This window comes from Antechinus flavipes, chromosome 1 (genome assembly GCF_016432865.1).
Source record: "Antechinus flavipes isolate AdamAnt ecotype Samford, QLD, Australia chromosome 1, AdamAnt_v2, whole genome shotgun sequence".
Taxonomy (NCBI): domain Eukaryota; kingdom Metazoa; phylum Chordata; class Mammalia; order Dasyuromorphia; family Dasyuridae; genus Antechinus; species Antechinus flavipes.
In genome coordinates this window covers 607,380,491-607,400,026 of record NC_067398.1, presented here as the reverse complement: position 1 = coordinate 607,400,026, position 19,536 = coordinate 607,380,491, and the positions used below count along the sequence as shown (strand labels likewise).

The 19,536-nt window shown below is 32.5% G+C and overlaps 1 protein-coding gene across 1 annotated transcript in view; it reads left to right on the top strand.

The window, feature by feature from the left end:
- Positions 1–19,536, top strand: part of EIF3H (eukaryotic translation initiation factor 3 subunit H) — a 106,253-nt gene that overhangs the window by 22,731 nt on the left and 63,986 nt on the right. Inside the window, exon 2 of the mRNA XM_051971008.1 lies at positions 1,688–1,844. Coding sequence (XP_051826968.1) covers positions 1,688–1,844 — 157 coding nt within the window. The remainder of the gene's footprint in view (positions 1–1,687; positions 1,845–19,536) is intronic.

Here is a 19,536-nt window from a genome sequence, read left to right as displayed (position 1 = left end):
TTTCAAGAAAAATTTGAGCCCTTTAGCACAACTGCAGGAACTTTTCTTTTTGGGATTACTGAGCTTCAAAAGAAAAATTGGTCCAGAGAGAGGGATATATAAAAAAGTGTACATTAAATTAAGTTTTTGTTTTTTGAGAGAAATATAAAATGTTCCATTTGCCTTCTTTTTCCATGTTGGGCAACTCAAGTAAATAAAATTCTTAATTTCTATATTATTTACAGTTAAAAGGACAGAAGAAGAAGAAAATGTAGAGATACAGCAGAGTATGTGCTTAAGGGAAAAGCAGATTTTGGATTGAATTGATAGGTTTCTTTACTGGTTTTGCTACTTACTACAATGTGATTTTGGGCAGATAACTTCCCTCTGAATCCCTTTCTTTCTATGTAAGATGAAGGTGTTGGATTAGATGGTTCCTTCTATGATACTGATACTGACAGAAGACCTGCATAGAGAGACAGCCTTTCATTGGGGTAACATCCCCATCTTGTGGTTTCTATGGACATTGCCATTAAAGGCCTAAAGCTGTATTGCATTTTTGTAACTAAAAATCTCCCAAGTAAAATACCATGCAAATAAATGATACCTTTCCATCCTTTAGAACTCTCTACCTTTACCATATTCCACAGACAATAGCCATATTCTCTTATTGCTTCTTGTAGGAGATAGATTCTCTATTTCTTCTAGTAGCACTGGGTTGGGAGGGAAGAAAGAAGTGTTTTACCTCTCTCTCACCTTCCTAGCTTCCCCATTGATGAGAAAGAACTTCTACTTCCATGGCCTGGTTGGTCCCTATTCTGAAACTCTCAAAGGGTTTCTTTGTTTTATTTCTGAATACTTTTCCATAGATCTCATCAGTTTTTAGGACAAAGGACTATCTTATATTTCTAATAAGTACTCTATTCTAAATTTGTAAATTGAGTTTCTAGTTTAATAAGTTTTAATGAGCACTATCACTTTTCAATGTAAGGAGGACCTACAAAGTATTTCCTTCATCAGCCAGATAAGTCAAATTCAAGTTTAGGATTTAGTCAAAGCTACTAGGGAGTTGCCTGGTGTCATGCAATTAAGACATCATAGTGGAGATTTCAACCCAAGTCCCCCAGCTCAGATCTTTAGCTGGCATCGTACCTTTACTATATAGTATAAACAGATACTATTAAGAAGAAGGTGCCAGCTTTGGCAGTGTTATGGAGCTATTTATTACTACAGTGGCAAAAATACAATTTGTTACCTTCTACATGCTTTAGCAACTTTTTTTTTTTCCAACTTGCCTATTGCATTTCCTCCCCCCCCATTTCAATTTGAGATAAAAGTTAATAACCAAATTGCTAGTATGTAACTAAATAGTTAATTGTGGTCTGAAGACAATGATGACAAGTGAAAACATAGTCTCAAACTAATGGACAGAAACTTTGAACTAGATAATTTTTCGAAGTTACCGTGGCTAAAATAAAAATAACTATTTTATCAGCCTTTTGATAAGGATATACAGTCTCCTACTCTGGTTCTTTCTGTTGATGTCTCTCTTCCGTCTCATCATTATGCTCCTTTATGTTACATTTTCTAGTTTTTTTTTATCAATTGAATTCGGCTTCATTGCAATCTACTTCATATATTTTCTTTCTGGTAAAAGATTTTGGAACTCTGCAAATACCTGTAAAGTTATTTATATGGTTTCTTTTAGGTTGTTTTGAAAATAATTAAACATTACCAAGAAGAAGGACAAGGGAATGAAGTTGTCCAAGGAGTACTTTTGGGTCTGGTAGTGGAAGACAGACTTGAAATCACCAATTGTTTTCCCTTTCCCCAACACACAGAGGATGATGCTGATTTTGATGAAGGTAATAGTATTTCTCTCATGCCTTTTAAGTATTTTTAAATTAGCTGACATTTTAAGAACATTTTTCTACAGTAGACTTTAATTTTCTATTATAAGAATTGATTTGAGGTCACTATTATGTCAACCTTTTTTTTTTGTTTGTTTTTGTAAAGCATGTGAGTGCTTTGGGTATATGTTTTTTTTTAATTTTTTATTTTATTTAATAATAACTTTATATTGACAGAATCCATGCCAGGGTAATTTTTTTTTACAACATTATCCCTTGCTCTCGCTTCTGTTCCAATTTTTCCCCTCCCTACCTCCACCTCCTCCCCTAGATGGCAAGCAGTCCTATATATGTTAGATATGTTGTAGTATATCCTAGATACAATATATGTTTGCAGAACCAAACAGTTCTCTTGTTGCACAGGGAGAATTGGATTCAGAAGGTAAAAATAACCCGGGAAGAAAAACAAAAATGCAAATAGTTCACATTCGTTTCCCAGTGTTCTTTCTTTGGGTGTAGCTGCTTCTGTCCATCATTTATCAATTGAAACTCAGTTAGGTCTCTTTGTAAAAAATCCACTTCCATCAGAATACATCCTCATACAATATCGCTGTTGAAGTGTATAATGATTTCCTGGTTCTGCTCATTTCACTTAGCATCAGTTCATGTAAGTCTCTCCAAGCCTCTCTGTATTCATCCTGCTGGTCATTTTTGGGTATATGTTTTAAGATATATCGTAAAATTTGATTCAGCTTTATCTGCCTTGGCATTTGTGATAATTTGGGAAGGAACTGGATGAAGCTTTTCCCATCATTAAAATGATTCTTTAAATATATCATTTACAAGATTTCCTTGGGATATTGTCACCTATTTAAGAGAACAAGCTATTTTCTACCATTTTAGAAGGGGAGTTTCAGTATAATTGAATGACAACATAATTATTTTGTTTGAGTAGAGGAAGATAAGTAGTTGGGACATTAATGTATTAATTAGAAATTTCCCTTTTTATGATATGCTTTTATATGGCATTGCTTAGTATCTGTATTTTAGGTATTTTTATTTCATAAATAATGTTTAGCAGTTCATACTTCACCAATAAAACTATGTCCAGAGGTACCAAACCATGAAGGTGGGGGTTAATGTTGCCCACAACTTTCTTGAGGCCAGACCATATTAAAATATAACTGGGGGAATATTATTGTTTAAATTTGACACCTTTGATCTAGTCTATTCCCTAACATTTTTGATTTTGTTTGCTATAGTTCCCCACTTTGAGATTTTCATCATCTAGATTCCCTCCCCTCCGCTCAGCAATACCTAATTATTTTGTTTCTATTGTAACCTTTGAATAATCACTCAGTAAAAACATTTATTAAGTATCTACTATTTGCCATGCACTGTGCTAAATGCAAAATATTCAAAAATGGGCAAAATAATTCCTACTCTCAAGGAGCTCATAATCTAATGAGGGAGATAGCAAATAAAGTATATACAAAATAGAGTACTGGGAAAAGACTTCCTGGAGTTAGGTCTTAAAAGATGCCAAGGAAGCCAAAAGACAGAGATAAGAAGGAAGAACATTGTAGACCTGAGGAGGGATTTGAGGCAGGTAGCCCTATCAGCAAGCCTTTTCCTGGCTCAATGGACAATTTTATGTGAAAAAGGCTTCTTCCCTCCAACCCTCCCACAAAATGGAGGTGAATTGCTGAAAACCATTTAGAAAGCTCTTGCTGAGCTACAATTTAGTCCAAACTCCAAATCTAGCTTGCCTTTTTTTTTTTTTTTTAATACTATCAAATGGTTTGAGTACCTTTTTTAGGAGGAGGGAAACATTATCTTATTATCTTTATGAACTGTGATTATTATAGAATTTAGGCAGCCAAAAAAGTTGATGTGATCTTGAGCTATGTTATTGGCTCTTGAGATATTGGAAGTCATAGACTTCTCTTTAGTTTGCTGGTTAGACGATTTTTTAAGTATTATTTTTCATGATAGGTGCCACATTTTGGGAGAAACATCATTGAAAAAGCTGAATTTTGTTTAGAGGAAATTGACTGTTCAGGGATTTTGAAAGTGTAGTTTATGCAGATTGGTTGAAGAAACTGGGAATATCTTGCCTGGAGATTGACTCAGTCTGGTGTTTTATAGTGCACTGGACTTAGAGGCAGTTGGATCTAGGTTAGAGTCTTGCCTCCCATACTTTCTGTTTTTATAATCCTGAGTCAGGGTCTCATTTAGCCTCAATTTATTTGTAAAATGAGATAGTTGGATACAGTGATCTTTAATAATGATCTTTTTAAATTCTTTAAGCATCACATCCACGATCCTATAATTTTGTAAGAGACTATGAAGTGTTTGTTGTGGATATGAGAGGAACATGATTCCTGCCTTAAACATTTGAAGATTATATTGTGAGTGGTAATAGTTTTGCTTTCTGTGATTCCAAAGAGGATGAGCAGTACTAATATGTGGAAGTATTTACAGAAAAATAGACTTTCCTTCAGTATAAGCAAAATAGGATAAAGATTGGGAAGTGGCAGGGAAGTACTTCTTAATAGTTTGAAATAAAATAGACTCAGACACAATTCCTCATCATTGGGGCTAGAATTGAGGTCCATTCTAACTCTGATTCTGCCTGTCTGCAAAAGCCCTCCCCATTAGACTTAATTAATTAGTATGTTTTAGTACCTAAACTTGTTTTTCATTCAGGATTTTAATGGAGCTGACAATTGCAGTTTAAAATTTATTTTTTGCCAGTCTTAAAACAAACCTGATATTTTTAAAGCATACTTGAGATTAGGTTTCATAGAACTATAGAATTTCAGACTTTATACATCAATTTGAATGATACTATTTAATGAATGAATTCATTTCAGTGCTCAGTGTTAATCTCAGGGGATGAAGAATATATTCAAATAAAACTGAATTATATATAAAGAACATTGGGAATACTAGTTAGAAAGAAAAAAATGGATCAAAAACCCAAGCAAGGTAACCTAGACATAGAAGCAATTGAACCTAATAGAATAGTGTTTCATAAATTCAAGAATACCAATTGTTGACATGTGTAAAGAAGTCTTACAAATAAAATAATATGTGTAGAAGCAGGGTTTTTTTTTTTTGTTTTGTTTTGTTCTGTTTTTGCTGAGGCAATTGGGGTTAAGTGACTTGCCCAGGGCCACACAGCTAGAAAGTGGTAAGTGTCTGAGATCAACATTTGAACTCAAGTCATCTTGACTTTAGGAGCTGGTGCTCTAGCCACTGCGCCACCTACCTGCCCCAAAGAAGCAGTTTTTGTAATAGCAAAGTATTGACATCAAAGGATGCCCTTTGGTGAAACAGTTGAACAAATCGTGGGATCTCAATATATAACAGTACTTTGGAGCCACAAGATATGAAGAATGATGGAGAGCCAAATAAACAGAATCAGGAAACAATTTAAAGTATGGACACAAAGAAAAATACATTGAGTTTTCCTTCTAAATGGCTCTCTAAAATGAGGTACATCAAATAGCTTCTATATTGTATTTTTTTTTTCCCAAAACCAAAAGATGGCACTAACTGGAATAATTATCAATAAATTCATTGAACAACTGCAGTAAATGACTTCTTCCACCTCAAGAATTGTAGTTAGTAAGAAACTCACAGACAATAGAAAAGTCAGAACAAGTATCTTTGGTAGCTTCAAAATGTGCCAGAAACTGACCAAAGATACCAAGAGCAAAAGACTCCCTCAGCAAATCCTCAAGGCAGTTGGAGACCTATAGAATTGGTGTCAGAAGCAATCAGAAGCATACTGACTAGTTTGGTATACCACTATTCTTGGTATTAGACTGCAAAATTTTGAGCTCTTGAAGTTTCCTAACATTCTGTACTAATATACTTTAGAGAAGGTTCTGAAATTCTAGGAATATGAGAGCATGAGTCAGCACAGAAACATAGGTGATTCAAGTCGAGGTTGTTGGGTCTACTGTTCTACCCCAAAACAGGAAGTAGATGAAGCCTAAGCCTTAATTCAGAAACTAAGGATTGTAGATGAATAAATAAATATGAAACAAAGCTGATCATTTAAAAGAATTCTTGTATATCCAGAAATGCTTATTTTCAACTTAGTGTAACTTCTTTAATTGTAACAGATTCAAAGGAAAAAAAATTCAAAAGAAAAATATTTTTCTGCAGGAAGTATATAAATACCTATAAGAAATAAAGCAATATATAGTTTAGTGAAATAAAAGCTCTGGTAGAAAAGAATTGGAATGAGAATAAATGGGTTCAAAGAGAAAATGATAAACATATCCAAGGAGTTTTTTACTTCTTACAAATTCAAGTAAGCCAAAAAAATCAAGAAGCAGTAAGAAATATTTGAAGAAAACCAAAATGCTGGAAAAAAAAATTAAAAGAATATTTAAATTAGCTTTTTTCAAAAAGAACTGATCTTGGAAGCAGGTAAAGGAAAGATAATTTAAAAACCTTCATATTCCCTGAAAACTATGATTAAATGAAAAAACAAATCATCTGAACACTTAGGTTTCCAAAAATAAATGAAAACTCCAATTAGAATCAGAGGTTAAAATAAAGATAGAGTCAGCTGATCATGTCTTGAGAGGATCCAGAAGGACAAATCTCAAGAATATTATAGCCCAAATCCAGAGCTTTCTTATTTAAAAAAAAAAAAAATTCAGAAAGCATCAGTTCAGATACCACGGGATCACACTCAGGATCATCACATAGGATCCGGGGGATTCTGTGATAAATGAGAGAGGGCCCTTTAATGCATTATTTCTAAAATGCAAAAAAAACCCAAAAAACATGCTTACAACCAAGGTTATTATAATTCCACAAAACTTAATATAATCCTGGAGGGGGGAAGTGGGCTTATAATTGAATATAAAACTTTCAAAATGTTTCTGATTTTAAAAAATCTCAGAATTGAGTAGGAACCTTGAAATGCAAATGAAGTGAAGAGAAACCTGGAAAGGCAAGGAACAGATTCTCCTTTAAAATCTTGATGTCTTCAAATGATACCGAGAGGGAATTAAATAAAAAAAAAACAGGATTTAAGGATATATTATTTTTAGTCTGGGAGTATCAAGAGAGAAAAAAATATAAAGGAGGAACTCACTATTACAAGAAAACATCAAGAAGGGGGTAATCAAAAAAGGAGGTGGTATTTTTTATTTCTTAAAATAGGACTATGTAAGAAGACTAAAAAAGACTGAGAAGAGGTAGGGAAGCAGCCATCTTCTGAAGTTTACTCTTATTTGAATCTGACGGAGGGTTTGAACATACACATACATACACACATAGACATAGACACATACAAAGAGATGAAAGTACACTAAACTCATCAGGAAAAGGGGAGAATTTTTAGAAGGGCAGTGCAGTGAATGGAATGCGAAACTTGAAGTTAGGAAGACTTGGGTTAAATGTGACTTCACATACTAGCTGGGTGACCTGGCAAACCACTTAATTTCATTTGCCTCAGTTTCCTTATCTGTAAAGTGAGCTGGAAAAGGAAATAGCAAATCACTTCATTATCTTTACCAAAAAAATCCCAAATGAGATCTGGAAATATTGGACTAGATTGTCATAGTGGTTAAGAGGAGATTGAAAAAAAAAAAAGGTAAGTACTTACCTGTCACTTGAAGAATGACTGAATAAATTGAAGTATATGAATATGATGAATTATTTTTATATCATAAAAAACAAACAGGAAAGCAATAAACATTTAAGTGCCTAATGTCTGCCAGGCATTAGAAAAGCAGAAGATGGATTCTGTCTTCAAGTAAGTCATAGTGAAATCTGAAAGACAACATTCAAAGTAACTATGTACAAATAAGATTAAAGACTGAAACATTAAGAAATTAGGATGTTGACATGAGGAGAGATGCATTCCAGGCACTGGACAGCCAATGAAAATGCACAAAATTAAGGAGGTGGAGGTCTTGTGCTAGGGAAAGCAAAAAGAATGGTGTCACTGGATTGCAGAGATGGTGGAGAGGAGGTCCTTATTATGAGCACATAAAATGTAAGATTGTAAAGGTAGTAGAGGACCCAGTTATAATGAGTATGAAAGTCAAGAGTATTAGTATTAGTAACTAGAGGTGATAAGGAGTCACAGGTATATTAATTGATAGGAGAGGCAGAGGAGTGGAGAAAGGACCTCAGGAAATTGACTTGGCTAAATCTGCAAAATTACCTTGACAGCTGAATGGGAATGAGTAAAGTGGATAGAGTAGTGGATAGACATTTAAGGCAAAAAGACTGACCAGAAGTCTAGAGGTAGTAGCTTAGGAGAGAAAGGAGTACAGACAAGTGTAATGAAGGTGAAATTGGTAAGATTTAGTGCCACATTGCATATGGGAAGAGGAAGGAAGAGTGAAGAGTTGAGACCTAGGTCTTTTAAACTTGGGTGGCTCTGAGTGTGGTGGTACCCATTACATTAATAGGAAAGTTTGGAGGTTGGAATAGTTGGTATGGAGAATGAATTGGAAATTTTTTTTAATGTTAACTTCAAAACTAAAAATGTAAATAAAGTTCCATTGAAAGGATTGTGATAGAAATTTTGCTGACTTTAAATATTTTTTCAAAATACATGCAAAGATAGTTTTCAACATTCACCTTTGCAAAACCTTGTGTTCCACATTTTTTTCTCTCCCTCTCTTATCCCCCCTCCCCTAGAGGTCAAGTAATCCAATATGGGTTAAACATGTGCAATTCTCCTAAACATATTTCCACATTTAGACGATTTTAAATCTTTATAAAAGAGTACTAATGGTGAAGCCTGCTTCCTTTCATCTGAGAGATAGTCCGGTATGGGTGTGGAATGAAGTTTATTTTCAGACATGAGTAATGTGTTATTTGTTTTGTTTGACTATTTGATTGATCTCCCTAAGGTAGGATGTTTTAAGCATTATTAAAAATAATTTATTTTTAAAAGAACACTAAACTGAAGAATCAGGCTGTAATACCAATCCTTTTGATTTTAGCCAAGCTACTGAATCTATCAATAATATAGGATAGTAATACCTGACTCACCTACTGTATTAAGATTGTTGGAAACATGGATTGAAATAATGTATATGAAAACACTTTGAACAATACAGAACCTTTTATGACTGAAAATTGTTATTTTGGAGGTATGATTTCTAAGTTTAGATTTTGTCTTTTAGTTACTGGTACAACAAACATTCATACCCAGGGACTCTATATTAACTATCATTGTTTTGGTGCTTAGTATTACAAACAAGTATAATTGTATTCTCTCTTATTGTTTAATGGTTTTACCTTTTTGCCCTATCTTCTCAAGTAGATGAAAAGTTACTGAAGAATAGAGGAACTAGATAGTATTTCTTTCTCTTTTCTAAAAATCTATTTTTAAAGGATTATCTAATGGGTCAGTGGATATTCATTGAATGTTCTTGGTACACATGAATAAATTGGAAAATATATTCCTTTAAATGTCATCAGAATTTGTTGTAGGAGTAGGGAATGCTGAACAACATTTCCATAATATTTATTATGCATCCTTGTGTGCAGATCACTGATAAGCACTGAGGCAAATATACATTTTAGTAAAATATTATGTTTGTCATTATGGAGCTTATAGTATATTAGGGAGATATGACATAAAAGGAAATGATTTATTATAACCAATGTAGTACCTAGTGTGTGCCTAATGACCACATGTACTAAGTTCCATTATGTGAAAATGCGATTATACTGGGCATGTGGTAATGAAGGTCCATATTATGGTGGTATCAGGAAACTCTTCCTTTCAATTACTAAGCAAAGTTAGTTGGCACTTAGAAAAAGATAACTACATAGCCATAAATTTAGAAGCAATTTTATCTGGCTTTTACTAGTTTTATTTCCTTAAAAATGAAGCACTATTTACTATTCCACATCCACAATATGACTGGTTTCTTGTGTGGCTCAAGTCATCCAGTAGTTGACATGACATAGTACAAAACATTTGAATTTTTGAATCTCTCTTAGATAGGTAAGGTCATATCTAGACACATAATAATCATGGAAGAGTCAGAATTTGAACCTGAGTTCATTGAATTTGTGTATAATAACTTGCTTAGCTTTCTCCAATGTTCAGTAACTATGTTGCTGTGTATGGAACCTTATTATTATTATTGTTGTTGTTGTTATTATTATTATTTACCTCTGTTTCAGAATGTGCCTAGCATTGGGATCTCAGTTAAAGATAAGAACGTTTTTGTTATTTTCTTAATTTCTTAGTATAATTCCAGAATCTTATTGCACAACTATCTTCCCAGTCCCTCAAGTTCATACTCTAGGAGTTATCCTGAATTCTTCACCATCTCTTACTCCCTACATCCATTTGTTGCCAAGGCCTGTCAATGTGACCATTGCAACATACATCTCTTAACTATGCCCTGCTTCTCCTTTCAGATACTGCCACTACTGTATTGCAGACCCTCATCAACTCACACCTGCTTGCTGGTGGGTTCTAATATACCTTCCAGTCAGCCACCAGTGTGATTTTCCTAAAACTCAGGTCTGACCATATCATTCCTATCTGGGATTAAATAAAAAAATCTTGTTTGGCATTTAGAGCCCTTCATAATCTAGTCTTCTTATACCTTGCAACCTTGCAATAATTAAACTCTTCAGTTTAATTAACACTGCTCTGGCTATTCTGGGAACAAGACCCTCCATGTGTGTAGGCCAAGACTGGCTGCAAGATCTGAAATGATTTCCTTCCTCATTTCTGACTGCTATTCTCTTTGGCTTCTGTTATATCCCAACCAAAATCTCTTCTTTCTCCAAGAAATCTTTCCCAGGTCCTCTCAATTCTTGGACTTTATCCTTGTTAATTATTTTCTATTTATGTTGTACCTAACTTATTTGTATTTATTTTTGCATTGTCTCTCCTATTAGATCGTGAGCTTCTTGAGGGCATGAACTGGTTTTGCCTCTTTTTATATATAACCTGGTGCTTTTAACATTTTGCCTTGGCACACAAGTAGATGCTTAATAAATAAATGTTTGGCTGATTCCGGGAACTTTTAGCAATAAAAAAATATTCTATAGTAAAATCTATCACTTTGCTGCCAAGAGAAAGCAAATGTTTTGATAAAGGTCTTTTTGAACCAATAGCAGTCATTGTATTTAATCTGAATTCTCATAGCTTTTAGTGTTGTTTACTTTATTGTCCTTATTGTATATAATCTGCTTCTTTTCATATATCAATTTATATAAATGGGAGTATTTTTAATGCTCTTTCTTTCTAGCTTCATTTGGATTAAAAACTACATTAATATTTCATTGCCATTTAGTCTTGCATTTCTCAATATGTGCATTAACCAGTGATTTTATGTTGTGTCTGTGCAGAGAGAGAGAGTAGCCCAAGTGAAATTTTTGGCTTAACAGACTATGGACTTTGGGTAGTGTTGTTTTTGTAATTGAACTAAGTTAAATTAAGAAAAGTCAGAAGTGGATTCTTTTACTTCTTGACATATATAAATGAGATTTAAAAATTTTGTTTTGTCAACTGTTGTGGTATCTGAGGAAAGATGCCACAGAATTCAAAGTGAGTCAGGTAAGAATGTGAAAGGAATTTGTTGATTGTAGAGATCAACTACAATAACCTCATTTTACAAATCAGTATCCTGAAGTCCATTAAGATGATTTTTCCCAAAGGCAAACAGCTAGTAAGTAACTGGTATTTGGACTTTGGTCTTTTGACCTCAATTACAAAAACTTTTTTTTTTTTTTTTTTTTTTTTGGGCCTATTGCTGTCCTAGAAGAAGAAACTGGTTAAAATTTTGGCATATGATCACAGACTTGTATGCTCTTTTCAAATCTAGTGCTTCATGAAAAGCAAACTGAATCCATAATATGTTCCACACAGGAATTGTTAGCTGATTTTAACTGTTAACTTGTTCTGAGCTGTTAGTATTTATGATGTGTGCACAAGGTTAAAAAATCAGTGTTGCATGTAGTTTTTCTCTCTCTCCTCCCCACTCCATGTTTGCTTTCATTAAATTTTATTATTTTTTAAAAATCCTGGGTACACATGTGTCATTTATCTGTGAAATAAGGCTGGCTATATTAAAACATATTTGTTTTAAAAATTGGTTGAAGACCTCACTAAATTTCCCATTAGGGGGCACTATTATCAAGCTTAGAAGAATCAGGACTAATTTGTTTTCTGAGACATGCAACCTGAGGTTTACGAAAAGGGAAAAAAATGTTCATCTGATAAGACTCAGATATTGTTTTATACATTTGAATTCCTAAAATGTTATAAAGTACACTGATTAAATATAGAACTAATAATTCACTGTCTTGTTTTTCAGCAGGCTAACTAATATTACAGGTGCTAAAAAGCCATAACTTGTATGATCAGCTTCAGACCAAAATACATTGGTTGCTTTTTTGGGGGGGCAGGGAGGGAATAGGTGAGAGTAGAGGGGAGAAGGATGAAGAGAAGCATTAAGATTTTGCCTTGGCCAGTTCCTGATTTGAGAAAATGAATGACCCTTGGTTTATCTAAGTGGGTTGTTTCTCAAAAAGAAGCATGGAGATATTATGTGTAACCTTTCCAGTTGCCTATTAATAGGTTTTGGTGTTAGAGTTTTTAGCTTATTTCTTCAATGTATCAATATTGACTAATCAAAAGATATTTGAAAATACATGCAATTTAGTTATATAAAGTCTTTTTCCTTTTAAAAAATGTATACATATTCTTTAAGAGATCAAATATTATAATATTGGCATCCTTTTGTTTCCATATTTAGAGTTTTTATTTTTTTTAAAGTCAGATTATAGTAAAGAAAAAGCTGTTAAGAATTAGAAATAGTATGTTTCTTCTCTATATAATATCTCCAAATAAAATTTTATTTTGGGGGAGTGGCGAGTATAGAAAGGGATAGTGGTGTATGATAATAAAGTCTAAATGAAGAAATAATACTTAACATCTTATTCTTTTTCTCTGCTTAATCATTTATTTCCTTTGGTGCTTTACTTTCTTTCCTATTACATTTAGTTTGCTTAAAGGTTACAATAGGAATAAAGCTTTTGGGAAATTGAAAAGATTTGTGAGAATTTTTGATTGTATTTGAGTAAAAATTGTTGTTTTGTATGTATCACTTGGATTATACTGAGATGAGCTATTTAGTCCCAGAAGGATTTGGGCTATAACGATAGAAAACCTGGAAAACTTTACTATTACCTTTTTCTCTTTACCTAGTGTGACTTAATTGTTTTATAAATATAAATTATTTTGGAGCATTATAAATAATTTTTCATGCTTTTTAACTGTTCATTACCATTACTTAATACAAGTCAGCTATTTGATTATCTTGTTCCCGGCCTCTCCCCCCCCCCCCCCCCCAAATACTTCTTTTTACAAGTTATCTCTTTTAAGAGGTAAAGAATACTAGGGAATATTCAAAATACATAGGAATTTTGAAAACTCAAATTATCTTCAATAAAAAAAAAGTGAAAAAAAACAAGTTATGCTTGTAGTTAAAACACCAAAGACACAAAAATTGAATGCTCTTTGCTTTATGTAACTACTGGTGAGGAATTTTGATTTATTTATTCATGTTTAAATATCTAATAACTACTTAGACAAAGTAGATATTCCAGGTTTCTCTCAAAATATTTTAAGGGTCCACAAATAATTGGGTCTTGTAGATATTAGTTCATGGTGCTTGGTCACAGAACAGACTGAATTTATGAATAATTGATTTGGAAAACTCAGTCCTACGAATTTTGACCCTGTGGTCTGGCACTGGGGAGCATAAAAACAAAACACAACTCGGGCATTGCTATCACCAATTATAATGGAAATGTTGTTTTGATCAGTATGAAATTTAAAAATAAGAATGTAGATAGTTTTCCCTATACTAATTTTTCACATTTCCCAACATTTATATTAAAGAAATTGTCGTTACTGGTCTGGTAGCCAAGGAAAAAAGTCATCAGGTTTTTGATGTGTTTGAAAAGAAAAAGAATCCATTGTAATATCAAAATCGGCTTCTATGTTTAATAAAAATTGAGTAACTGAACTGGCACTTAGCCCTATTTAAATCATTCACCTAAATTAACATTTAAAAATAACCATCTAAGGACTTTGTAAAATGAATTTTATTTCAAATCCTGTGGGTTTTGTAATTGTATTGTTATTCATGGAAGTGTTTTGAAGATATTAAAACTTTCCCATATATTGATTTTTTTTTTCCCTCTGAGCATTTGCAGTAATATAGTTGTAGGTTTTACTTTACTTGTGTTATTCTGATCACCAGAGGTCTTTGATTAATAAAAACAAAATAATTTAAAAACAGTCTCTTGATCCACTAAACCATAAGAACTAAAGCTTATTTATGAAGAAAATCCATGCTGATATTTTAATGTATTTCATTCTCTAAATTTTAGAATATAGGACCTGAAAATGCAAAGTTAATTTGTTTCATGTATTTTTAGGGAGCAATTTTTTGTTTTAATTTAGAAAAGTGCATGTGCATTATATGGATCTATGATTGAAAATGTGGTTAAGGTAAAAAAATTTTCTGCTTAAAGAAATTAAAGAGTTTTATATTATGACCTCCCTTGGTCCCCAAACTTTTAAGTGCTATGGTTTGGAATGAATCCAAATAAAACCTATTCAAATTTTGAGTAGACTTAAAATAATACTTTAAGATTTTAAAATTACAGGTGGATACAGTATTTAAGCAGTTTTTTAAATTCCTGGTTTTAAAGTCTAAAGAAATAATCCTTAAATTACTATTCCCAATAGTTTAAATTTCAGATTTTACACATATAAATATATACACATTTAACTTTGGAATGAGAACAATTTAAACATATTTATGTGATTTCTCATTTTTCTTTAAGTTAATATTAAATAATAAATTGGCTTGATATTGGCTAACTTGAAATTAAAAAAAAATTATATGTAAACATAGAACAATTTAATAGGTCACTACTGTTTTTATTTCCTTTAAATTGTCTTGATTTTTTTGAAGTTTAGCTTCTGGGCCAGTTTACCTCCTAATTTATTTAAATTGTATAGAGTATAGATGATCTTATTTTTGTGGTTAATTCTGGTAGTTTTTCACATAATTACAATAGTCTGTAACAATCCTGTTGTCTTTACCAATAAGTTTTTAGTCCTAGCTTTTCTACTCAGCCTTAGATGATTTTTTTCATAGCTTATGAGGTTTCTTTCTGTTTTGGGGTTGACTGCTTGTCCCATTTTGGCTTCATGGCTTAACTACTTCCATTTTAGAGTGGGGTTTCCACTTCCTTTTTTAGGAGGAAAGAGAAGGAGGGGCAGTTTGAGGTTTGTATCCCTTTTCTTGTGGTAGTACTGTAGCTTTTATTTGGTAAATTTTAGACTACTTGGACTACAGTGGAAAAGCAGTGCTTACATTTTTAGCTGAGGTCACTACTTGATTTACAATGTAGTAGCTTTTCAGATAAGTTTTCTAGTTTTTCTCTTTTTCCTTCATCACAAATATCATATACTAGTAATATTTAGACTTCAGTTTTTACTTATTTCAGTAGCATGTACAGAAATGTATAGTGATTATTAATGTTTTGAGTTTATGAAATTGGCAAAGTAATGGTTATTCAGATATTGCAGAAATATTTCAGTTTTATATACACGTATATATATTTATATAATTTGTATCATATATGTAAATGTACATACAAATAAATACTCAGTGTCAGACATTCTGCGCTTTTAAATAAGAGCTACATATCACAGTAATGATTCATATTCCTTAAGGTGATGAAAATGTCAATCTATTTATTCTTCTACCGGGGTTCAATTTTAATTGGCGATTAATCAATGGCATTTCTATATTGGTCCAGTACACATATAGACTACACCCCTAAAATGAGGCTTTTTTGAACACTTTAAAAAATGTGTAAGTAAAAATTGAAAAGTACAGCTTATATTTAGACTAATAAGTATTTAAGAAACTCAAATTCAACATATATGAAGATGCAGGCTTGACTTGAAGCTCCGAACCTCAGGTAGATGATTTATGTCAGGCGGATAGTATAAAATGCTGACTTGTTGAATTATATTACTGGATAAGAGTCTGAAAATTATTTTGTGGACTTGTAAATTCTCTTTTTATTTGCAATGTTATTATCAAAGAATTCTGAAACCACATAACTTGATTATAAAAGTTGCAGTAGAAAGTGATAGCAGTTGTATATTACGTGCTTATTATTCTTAAATTATATGTAAATTTGTTGACTTAACTTTTTGTTCCAGAGATGCTTTTTTAAAAATTGAGAGCCTACTCAGTTGCCCTTTGGTGACAGTTAATAATCTGTATATATATGACTTTTTTTAAAGGAAGAATTTTTATAACTTGGGTATCCTTTTTCAGTTTTTTGAAATTCACATTTCATTTGATAAATTTTCACTTTCTCTTGTGCTCTCTGCAGTATGGGAACATTTTTTACTGGTAGTCAATAGAACCTGAAGTTTTAAAGCCTCAATTCCACTAAGCTCTTGTCCTAAATAATGCCATTTATCACTGTACATTTGCTGCTATCTCAGATTGAGGTATTTTTTGTCAAGGTTTGGGACTAGGTTTACAGTATTGAAGAGAGTCTGAAAATGAATGTTATCTCATTTTGGTTATCTTCATTTTGTCTGGTTCTGAAAAAATATGAATATGCATGATCATAAAGTTTCTGAAGCTATAGATCACCTGTACTTCATTTGCCTGTGTAAAAAAAAAAATATAGTTTAAGAGACCAAATAATATATGATTTTTGGCTAAATTCTTATAGACAGTTGGATTGGTTTACTGAAGGAAGTTCTCTATTCTTAATTAACTTTATTTATTAAGAGTAATAATTTTTGTTAAAGCTCTAATCTCATAATAAAGAAAAGTATTAAATGTTAAATATACTTCTGATCATTGAATTGCTAGGGCACCAAAGTGAATCCTAAATTTCAGCCTAATAGTTTGGTATTCTTCATGGTGATGAAGATAGGCTTATTAAAAACTAGAATACTGGATTCTGGAATTTTGAATCTGTTTAGGTACATCTTCTGATTCTTAAAGCATCTTTCCCATTCTTTAAAATCTCTCAGTTAAGTTGATCCAAGAAAAATGAACATATTAAGTAAAGGCCTATTTAGGTCTCCTTTATCAGCCATTCTTGCATTTTTATATGTCTGCAATTTTTACTTCCAAAGAAGTAAGTGAAAATTCATTATAGGCATTTCCTCCTTTTCTCTGCTTTACACTTGACTTTGTTGTTCATTGGGTATCACTTAATAGACTCATTCCTCGTTTCCTGAACATAGTAGTTTATGTAGTGTTATGTAGTGCTTTATAGTTAGGAAACATGGTCTATCTCTTTGAATATAAAGCACTGATTAAGTGCCTACTGTGTCTCTGGCACACTTTTAATCCATTGTACAGATATTATTTTTAATCCCAATTCCCAGAGCATTTTTAAGTACCTTCTATATGTCAGGCACTCCTTAGGTTCCGTGGCTACAAAGATAAATACCACTCTGTTTTCTCCTCAGGCACTGCTTTTTGAACATGTTCAAACAAATGCATGTTTGCTCATTTCAATTTAAAATGTCTTTTTGTGCTCCTAAGAGCACTTGTCACAAAAGTTGGGACCATTTATATTAAAATTTAGCTTAAAATAAATACTTACAAATCATTGGTGCTTGCGAAGGAGGAGGTTGCTAAAGGTTTTCGTGGATTGTTTTGATTGAGACATTTAATAACAGGGTACAACTTGCTTATTTCTTAACTCTTGGCATCTTTTAGGCTCAGTAGGAGGCACAAATAGTGAGGCCCTGATAGGTTGAATCCAGACTTAAAAATTCATTTCCATGCCTCAATGTGTTATGTGTCTGTTAGATTCCCTCATTTATCCTAGAGGCATCTTGATAATACTAATATTCTATTATTTTTATCTGTATTTACCTGCTAAACCTACTCAGTTGATGTTCTTATTTGCCAATAGCTCAGTTGTTGCTTTGTGCTAGAATGTGAAAATTTTCATGAAATGATTTTTGAAATCTTAATCTTTCTCATTAAAACAACAACAACAACAACAACAGTTTTATCAAAGTAAAGGGAAAATGTGTGGGGACATTTTTATGGTCTGTAGTCTGGAAGAAAATAGTAAAGCTTTAATATTTCATAGATGTTAAGTAAAATTAATAAGAAATTGTGGCCTTTAAGGTAGAAAACTACTGTTATATGGCTATTTAGTAGTTATTTAGTAAGATGCCTTAATCTGAGTTAACCTGCAGTCCAGTATTGTTTAGAGCGTGTTCTGTTCATAACTAATGTTTATATAGCACTTATTATGTGCCAAGCATTGTAGCAAGTAATAATCATTTATTAAATGCTTTGTAATTATTATTTCACTTGATCTTCATAACAGCCATGGGAGGTAGGAGTTTTTATTATCCTTATTATACAGATGAAGAAACTGAGGCAAACAAAAGTTAAGGGACTTGCCCAGGTATCTGAGATTGAATTTGAATTTAGTTCTTTTTGACTCTAAGTCTGACATTTTCTACATTGTGTGACTTAACAGCTCTCATATGATGTACTAAATCAGTTTAACAATTTTGATAAAGCTGAGAATTTCAGAAAAAGTTTAATTCATGTTGTCATATTAAATCCCAGTGAATAGAGTTTTAATAGATGAATTAGTTTGCCTTAAATATAAATATGATTGATTAAATACCACGATTATGCTGGAATTGAAGCTGTTTTCATTGCTTTGTGGATGACTTAATCAGACAATACTGATAAAGCCTGTCATGCAAGTTTCCTACTTTACTGAGTACACAGTATGGTTAAATGGTACATTGTGCAGTGTTAGCAATCTGCTGTGAGTACCATCTGGGAGAGCAGAATGAAAGAATATGAAAAGGGAAATCTATTTGAACACTGGGTGCTACTTCTAGAATTCTTGAACAGTTAAGGTGAATCTTTTAGGACTAAAACAATAAATTGTCTTTAAAATTGAACTATCTTTGATAATGATTACTTTGTAAGACAAACTTCATAGGAACATTTTTGTCTCTTTAAAAGAGAATGGCAGTGAGGACTGCATACATGAACTATTTTCTAAATAATGCAAATTATAATAAAAAAGTATTAACAAAAATATTTGAATTATTGCATATTATACCTCATGTACTACTTGAATGATAGAAAAGTTGTGTATGTTAATACATTGGATAGGAGATTTATACACATAACATTACTTATCATGGATCAGCCTCTTATTTGTATTTCAAGTATGTAACTTTATGCAACAGTTTTCGTGTGTGTGTGTGTGTGTGTGTGTGTGTGTGTGTGTGTGTGTGTGTGTGTATTTGGTGGAGTGAACATATTAGCCCATTGGCAGAATGGTAAGCGTGAGTCATTTGCTCTCTTTGTGATTAATCTGGCTTGATATTTATTGTTGCTTAGATATTTCCATCCTGTCTGATTCTTTGTGACCCCATTTGGGATTTCCCAGCAAAGATATTTGAGAGGTTTGCTGTTTTTTTCTTCAGTTTATTTTATAGATAAGGAAACTGAGGCAAATGGGTTAAATGACTTGCCTAGGATCACTGTCTCTGGGGATGGATTTGAACTCGGGTCTTCCTGACTCTAGGCCCAACATTCTATCTATTGTGTCATCTAGTTGCCTATTCCTGCTTTTT